General features: G+C 33.1%; 1 protein-coding gene across 1 annotated transcript; it reads right to left on the reverse strand.

Moving 5' to 3' along the window:
• Positions 1-2,462: 2,462 nt before the first annotated feature.
• On the reverse strand, positions 2,463-7,178 carry LOC110668438 (laccase-14). Its single transcript, XM_058130614.1, has 7 exons — positions 7,071-7,178; positions 6,806-6,957; positions 6,471-6,715; positions 6,189-6,320; positions 4,888-5,460; positions 2,935-3,411; positions 2,463-2,845 (listed from the first exon to the last, which is right to left on the reverse strand). Exons 1-7 carry the CDS (start codon positions 7,176-7,178, stop codon positions 2,709-2,711), a joined length of 1,824 nt encoding a protein of 607 aa, XP_057986597.1. The 3' UTR covers positions 2,463-2,708.
• Between the last annotated feature and the right edge of the window lie 473 nt (positions 7,179-7,651).

Here is a 7,651-nt window from a genome sequence, read left to right on the forward strand (position 1 = left end):
GAGAGAGGAGAGATGGAGAAGATGACTTGGTTGGTGAGTTCTGTCTCTTATGCTATATATATTTATGTGTACTTAATTTGTTTTAATTTTCATAAACCTTTTTCTTTTCTTTTCCTTTCTTTTCTTTTCTTTTCTTCTTCTTTCTCTTCTCATTTCCCTAATTCAAATTCATAATTTTTAATTTGTGTTAATTATTTTATTCTCTAAATTTTTATTTTGATATTTAGGTCAAAATTCACCTTTGGGGGTGAAATGATCAAAATGCTCTTCATAATGCATATTGGGTCATTTTTATTATTTTTGTACAAATTAATAAATTCTCTAAATTTTATTTTATTTTTCTCTAAATTTTCCTATATTTTCTTAACATTTATTTCTTCAATTTATGCCTCATCACTATAGTGTAGGTGTAGTTCCAGACATTCTGACTGTCCGAACAGATATTAGTCGTCGAAACAGTAAAATGTACAGACTACCTATGGTGAGGGCGTTACAATTCTTCCCCTCTAATAAAAATTTCATCCTCAAAATTTACCTAATGTGAAAAGCTGAGGGAACTGCTGCCTCATCATCTCCTCGCTCTCCCATGTCACTTCTTCTATATTGTGGTGTCTCCACAAGACTTTCACTAGTGAGATCCTCTTGTTTCTGAGTTCTTTCACTTCCCGTGCCAAGATTCTGACTGGTTCTTCTTCATATGTCAAATCAGGTTGCACAATTATCTCCTCTGCTGAAATGACATGTGAAGGATCTGATCTGTATCTCCTGAGCATCGACACATGGAACACGTTGTGAATCTTGTCCAACTCAGGTGGTAAAGCTAGCCTGTTGGCTACTGGACCCACACGCTCGATGACATCATATGGACCAATAAACCTAGGGCTTAACTTACCCTTCTTATCAAATCTCAGCACTTTCTCCCAAGGTGATACCTTGAGAAACACCTTATCTCCAACCTCATACTCTATATCCTTTCTCCTCAGGTCGGCATATGACTTTTGTTTGTCTGAGGCAACTTTCAAATTGTCTCTGATGAGTTTCACTTTTTTCTCAGTCTGTCTCACCAAATCTGGGCCCACTACCTTTTCTTCACCCATTTCTGTCCAGCATAAGGGAGTCCTGCATCTCCTCCCATACAATGCTTCATATGGAGCCATTTTTATGCTGGCTTGGTAGCTGTTATTGTATGCAAACTCTACCAAAGGAAGATACTTCTCGCAACTTCCTTCAAAATCAATGATGCAGCTTCTCAACATATCCTCCAATACCTATCATATCATGTCATTCATGTCATTTGTGTTAGGTTATTATTATCATTTCTTTAACAATTATAGTAATTCATTAAGTTCTAAGGGTTACCTGAATCACCCTTTCTGACTGTCTATCCGTCTGTGGATGAAAAGCCGTACTAAAGTGCAGTTGAGTGCCTAAAGACTCCTGTAGCCTCTTCCAAAACCTCGAAGTAAATTGAAAGCTTAACAAAAATGGAGGGAAATGGGGACTAGGGTGGACGACAAGAGAGAGAGGAGAGATGGAGAAGATGACTTGGTTGGTGAGTTTTGTCTCTTATGCTATATATATTTATGTGTGCTTAATTTGTTTTAATTTTCATAAACCTTTTTCTTTTCTTTTCCTTTCTTTTCTTTTCTTTTCTTTTCTTCTTCTTTCTATTCTCATTTCCCTAATTCAAATTCATAATTTTTAATTTGTGTTAATTATTTTATTCTCTAAATTTTCATATATTTTCTTAACATTTATTTCTTCAATTTATGCCTCCTCACTATAGTCTAGGTGTAGTTCCGGACATTCTGACTGTCCGAACAGACATTAGTTGTCGAAACAGTAAAATTTATAGACTACCTATGATGAGGGCATTACAGATTCATCATAATTAATAACAAAAATAAAATCTACTAAATCCAGCTCTAGAAGAACAAAAAAAAATTGCGTTTTTTATATTGTTATTTTTTCTTATATTAAAGTAAATATCTTTGGATGCACAAAATTATAAAACTTGGAGATTTGGTTTACCCGGACTAAGATTTCTCTCAATTTTGGTTAATATGACTTATTATATTTAAATAATTTTAATTTTTATTTTAAATCTGTTGTTGAATTTTTTTTTAAATGTAATCACTATTCTTTAATATTTAAATTTATTTTAAAAAATAGTTATTTGATTTCATTTTAAATTTAAAGGTGAGATATTGTTTTATAATAGTCAATTTTATTAAAATAGAGAATTCTTAAAAATGGAGAATTCTTCAGAAAAATTAACAAGATAAATCCAGCCTACTTCAAGATCAATAGATCTAGATCAAGACTCTATCAAACTACGACTTGAATTGTTAAGCAAAAAATCTGATAAGAAGTACAAACCAGACACGTCTAACTTATACCAATATTATTAAAATACTATAAATTATATTTTTACAAACATGAGAATATTAATGTAACATTATTCTTCTCTTCACAACTTGTAAAGTGTGATCAGAATTAATTATACATAAACTTATTCGTTAATGGGTACCATATGATAACAAGAAAAATAAAAATAATAAAAGAAAACATATCCAATTATTCATCTGCTTCATGCCATACATATGCAAGTGCAGTAGCAAAGCAAAGGTAAAAAAATAAAAATCAAAAAATTAAAAAAGAGAAAAAGATCACATTATTTCATTGGTTAATAGCTAAACAAATTAAGTCTAGATTGTACATGGAGGCATGTAAGCAGGTGGAGGAAGCATTCTACTAGCCCTGGTACGTCCTTCCTTCACTATTATCACAGTGTCCATTCCCCAGCTTGCATGTCGTTCCAAATGGCAGTGCATAAACCATACACCTGGATTAAAAAGTATATAAATATTAATTATATCTCAATGACCAAATTATATCCTGTAAATTAAATTAAGTAATAGTGTAGTGATCTACCAGGATTGTTGGCAGTGAACCTAATGGCAGCCCATCCTTTCCTAGGGATTCCAATGGTGTTAACTTCTGGTGGATCGACGAGATTATAATTCTTGATGTCAGACTTACTGAAATTCCCTGTACCAATTCCGACCAAATAGAAGCTAAAACCATGAAGATGCATGGGATGATTCTCCGGGGACTGAATAGCAGTCCCTTGGAACACAAGCTCAACCTTTTCACCATATTCTATAGGTATAACCTTTGTCCCTTGAGTTGTGTATTGTGAAATGTTTGTCACGTCCCCAGTAAAGTCGAAAATCTTGGGCTGATTTGGGAAGTTTTTGCCGAAAACGCCATTGATTCCCCTATTAAGAAAAAACACACTTTCAATGTAATTATCTTGTATATATTGGTTAAAAGCTCTGATGAATGGAGAATAATGGAAATAGATACCTGTAATATGCTCCCAATACATCAATTTTAGGTGTAACGAAACTTATTGTTGACCCCATAAGCTCAAAGGAGCATAGATTTTGATGATATCAAAACTCAACTAGAATCAAACTAACATTGTTTTTAAGTGTTGTGTATCTCAAAGAAAAAGGACAAAAGGATTTCATAATGGATTCGTACTTTTGAAGAAAAGATGACATTCTAAGGATAACACAAGACGAATCAAAGGAGATCAAAGAATAAAATGTTACCTTCAAAGGCTACATTGAAAATCAGAATTGAAGGTACATATAGTATAGAAGTTAATTTTATTTTTAGGATTACTTGTGAAAAGAATTGAGGAGTAAAAGTCAATGATGCTTATTTTTAATCCCTCAAATGATTTTTCTTTTAAACATCATTATTATTGGCCTAAAAAGTGTTTGACTATGATTTGGTGTAAAGTTTTATAGTTTTGAAAGTTATGCAGAAAAGTTTTCCTGGTATGCTAACTGGTTTGCTACTTATATTAGTATGCTAACTGGTTCGCTATTTTCTCAAGTATGCTAACTGTTTCAACTCTGCACAACATCGCAGAAAACGACAAAATAACGGCTATTTTCTTGAAATTCGTATCTGTAACGTTCAAATGAGTTCTGCAACGGTAAAAAACGTTCCAAAGCTATAAATACACCTTCCTTTGGCCATTTTGCACTCAATGAAAGTCCCTCTACTGTTCAAAATCTTTAAAGCTTTCATTCAAAGTGCTCAAAGTGATTTATTGCTCTTCATTGGCTTATTTACTCAACTCTTCTTTATAGATTCTGTTGTATTGAGTGAGAGTGAGTTTTAAACACATTATTATCATTTATGAGAGGTCATTCAAGCACCTATTGAAGCTTGGTTGTGAAAAGTGTTTGGGATAACACTTGGTAGAAGTGTGAAGCTACTTGTAAAAGCTTTGGTGAGAAATTTGTAAAGGGCTTTGTCTCTTGCCTTCAAAAGAGAAGAATAGTGGAGAGAAGACTCAAAGTGGGATCTTTGAGAGAGAGGATGTAGGCTAGTTAAAGCCGAACCACTATAAAAATTCCAGTGTTCATTTTCTCAACCCTTGCTCTTTACATTTATGCAATTTAACTTTATGATTGATATGCTTTTGCTGATTTGAAAATTGATATCATAAGTTTGATCTTAGAAAATTAGTTTCTTGCTAAATCTGCTTTTCGCTAAAGCTGTATCCTGATTTAATCTGCATGTTGTTTGATTTCTTTGTCGATTAGAATATTTGGTATCTTCTTTGTGTTAAGCGTATTCATTCATGATATATTTACTGAATGCTTACATAGTCTGTTATATCAGTATACTGATTGCATATAGCTTAACCTTGAGTCAACTTGTCAATAGAGCTATATTGTTCATTTTTCACATTAGTTAATTTAGTTGAACCTAGCTGCAATTTTCAAAGGTTTTGAGCAAGAACCGAAAATTGTTTTTAAAAGTCCAATTCACCCCCCTCTTGGACATATTTTGGGACATCACTTATGTTATTCAAGCTCGCAGACATGGTCTGATTGAATGGGCCTTTGCAGGTTTTCCCAGCAGGGCAAGGCAAGAGATTCAAAGAGATAGTGATAAAAATTCGTTTAGTAATCTTTTTGGGGACATTGACAGGGTGTTCCTTACTTGCTAAGCTCCTCAAGAGAACAGTGAAGTTTTGAGCAGCACTTTCATTGTTATATGCAGGTAAGTTGGGCAAAGGGATAGATTTAGGAGGAGAATATTTGCCTTCATATTCAATAATTGCCTTGACGCTGGTGTTATCAAATTCTGCAAAACTATCAAAATAAGGAGTAGAGACCATGTAATATTTGCTAGGAGATTGATTTGCTGTGACCAAAACGTCCATTGTTTGGCCTGGAGTTATAAACAAGTAATCAGTGGTAAAAGGTTTGGTGTATGCTCCATCTGATCCAACAACTGTGAGCTTGTGGTTTGCGATGCCAAAGAATTGTTCGTCGTTCATCACAGCATTCACTATCCTCAGAAGATAAGTCTTGCCATAGCTAAACAGCATATGAAATGTTTTTCCTGCAACGGGTAGGTAGAAGATGACCAATTAAGTAATGCCAAAATATACGCAATTCATGCCAAATTATCGTGTCCTTTCTTTCTTTTCAAAATAAAATGATAAATTCTTCCTTGGAAGTGACGCATTATGTTTAGATAAGTTTATATTTTATATATATATATATATATATATATATATATATATATATATATATATGAGACTAATATTTATACTGATCCTATTATATATATTCATCTTAATTTATAATAAACCTGAGCTAGGTAATAAAAAAATTTTAAACTTATCTCTTCTATTAAAAATATTTTTTCATTAAAAGAATCTTCGAATAAAGATCTCAAACATTTAATGTTGGAATAATGTCTTTTTGAAAACTCATATGATTTACCTCAAAACTAAGAGATTTTTAATTTAAAAAGTATAAATCTTGTATATAACTGAAAGTGCAAAATGGGTTTGAATTGTGCGTTGCTTCAAATTATTCATCAAATACTTATATAAAAACAATTTTAAATTAATTTACAGCTTTTATATAACAATTTTTAATTAAAATATTAATTTTTATGAAAAATTAATTTTATTAATTTAATTCTCATATTAGAATTTCATTTTAAATTTTATAAATAGTCAACCTCCTTTTTTTTTTCCTTGAAGTTTTTTCATATTTCTTTCTTTCAGTGGCTTAATTGGCAAATATTAAATGTTAAGGGCTATTTCGTGCAAAGCATCATCATAAGGAGAAACTTTTTTGTACCAGTGGGACAGACAGTTGCGTTAACTACTCCTGTGTAGCCATTGATGGTGTGAGCATTTGAAGTATTTGGATTACCGCCTGTTTCCAGAGCCTCATCAATTATTGCCTTCAAGTCTTCCTTAAACCATGATCCTGAAAGCCAGAAAGAGAGATCAAAAGATCAAAGGCATTTATAGTTATGTTTATCAAGACGCACTTTTGCTATTAGACAAATAGTCGATATGTTAAACTCTTCAATTGAAGGCCATAATTAATACATATGTAAAGGGTTCGAGTAGGTACCAAGCACAATAATCTGTTCCTTGTAGGGTTTGGCAAATGGGTAAGTGGTTCCACGCTTAGGCAAAATCACAAAAGCGCCATGGACAGTAGCCCTAGACCAATCACTGTGTGCATGCCACCATAGGGTTCCTTCTTCGTCTGATAATATAACCTTATAAGTAAAGCTAGTTCCTGGCTGGATTGGGCACTGGGTTATATTCTCAGGACCATCTGACCATGGGTTTCTCGGTTGCTTCACGCCATGCCTGTAAACTCCAAGAAAACAAGTCTATAGATATATTTTTTCCACAAGTTGAGAGAAAGATGACGATGTAAAATAAGAAATTCAAGATTACCAGTGAATAGTGACACCATATTTTCCTTGGTTGTGGACATTAACGTAGACCAAATCTCCTCTACGAACTTGAATCACTGGCCCAGGAAAACTTCCATTTACTGTCAACATGCTCTTCGTGCTACACAACCTTGTAAAGTTGGTTTCCTTTAGCTACACCCATAAACATATATAACACAAGAAATTTAAGATTCAACACACCATATAGACCTAGGGATCGAGAAGGGTAAAGAGATATGGGATAAATTAATAATGCAGGGACTTACAACAAAATCATAATAATGGACTCCAGGACGAGCCATGCAAAGCACCAGAATATTAAGAAACGCAACGCCTAGTAAGCCTAGGACAAAATTAACCTTCAACGGAACCATTTTTGAAACTTCCTAAAAAGAAAAATAGGGACAGTTTGGCTTTAATTTCTTGTGTTTTCAGGTCGCCCTTTGGTTGGATATCTTCTTCTTGCATTTGTGGAGTTATTTATAAGAGTTGTAGTGCTTAAGCTCCTTAATTTCTGAACTGTCATTCTCAGTTGGAATTTAATCAAAGGAATACCAACTGAATTAACAATAGAAAAAGGGAAAAATGACTAGAAAAATAAACGTTAAAAAACACACAATAAATGCGCAATATTTATGAATACTTTGAGTTTAATATTGCAAATGGCTAATAATGGTAGCTATTTTAGGTTGAAAACGAATCTTCCAGGATGCTAGCACGTTTGATTAATCCTCATATGCAAAGCTTCATTTGATTAATCCTCATGTGCAAAGCTTCACCAATTGATTAGGGGTGAAAAAAAAAAAAGGACTGTAACATCATTTTATTCATTCTGGTCAGTCGCCTT

Source organism: Hevea brasiliensis, chromosome 12, assembly GCF_030052815.1.
Source record: "Hevea brasiliensis isolate MT/VB/25A 57/8 chromosome 12, ASM3005281v1, whole genome shotgun sequence".
NCBI lineage: Eukaryota > Viridiplantae > Streptophyta > Magnoliopsida > Malpighiales > Euphorbiaceae > Hevea > Hevea brasiliensis.

Excerpts from the sequence above, each read along its gene's own strand:
- LOC110668438 (XM_058130614.1), bottom strand. The coding sequence starts at position 7,178 with ATGGTTCCGTTGAAGGTTAATTTTGTCCTAGGCTTACTAGGCGTTGCG. Across the intron at positions 6,958-7,070 it reads TCCATTATTATGATTTTGTT|CTAAAGGAAACCAACTTTAC; the intron begins GTAAGTCCCTGC and ends TTATGGGTGTAG. Across the intron at positions 5,461-6,188 it reads CGCAACTGTCTGTCCCACTG|TCATCTTCTACCTACCCGTT; the intron begins GTACAAAAAAGT and ends TTACTTAATTGG.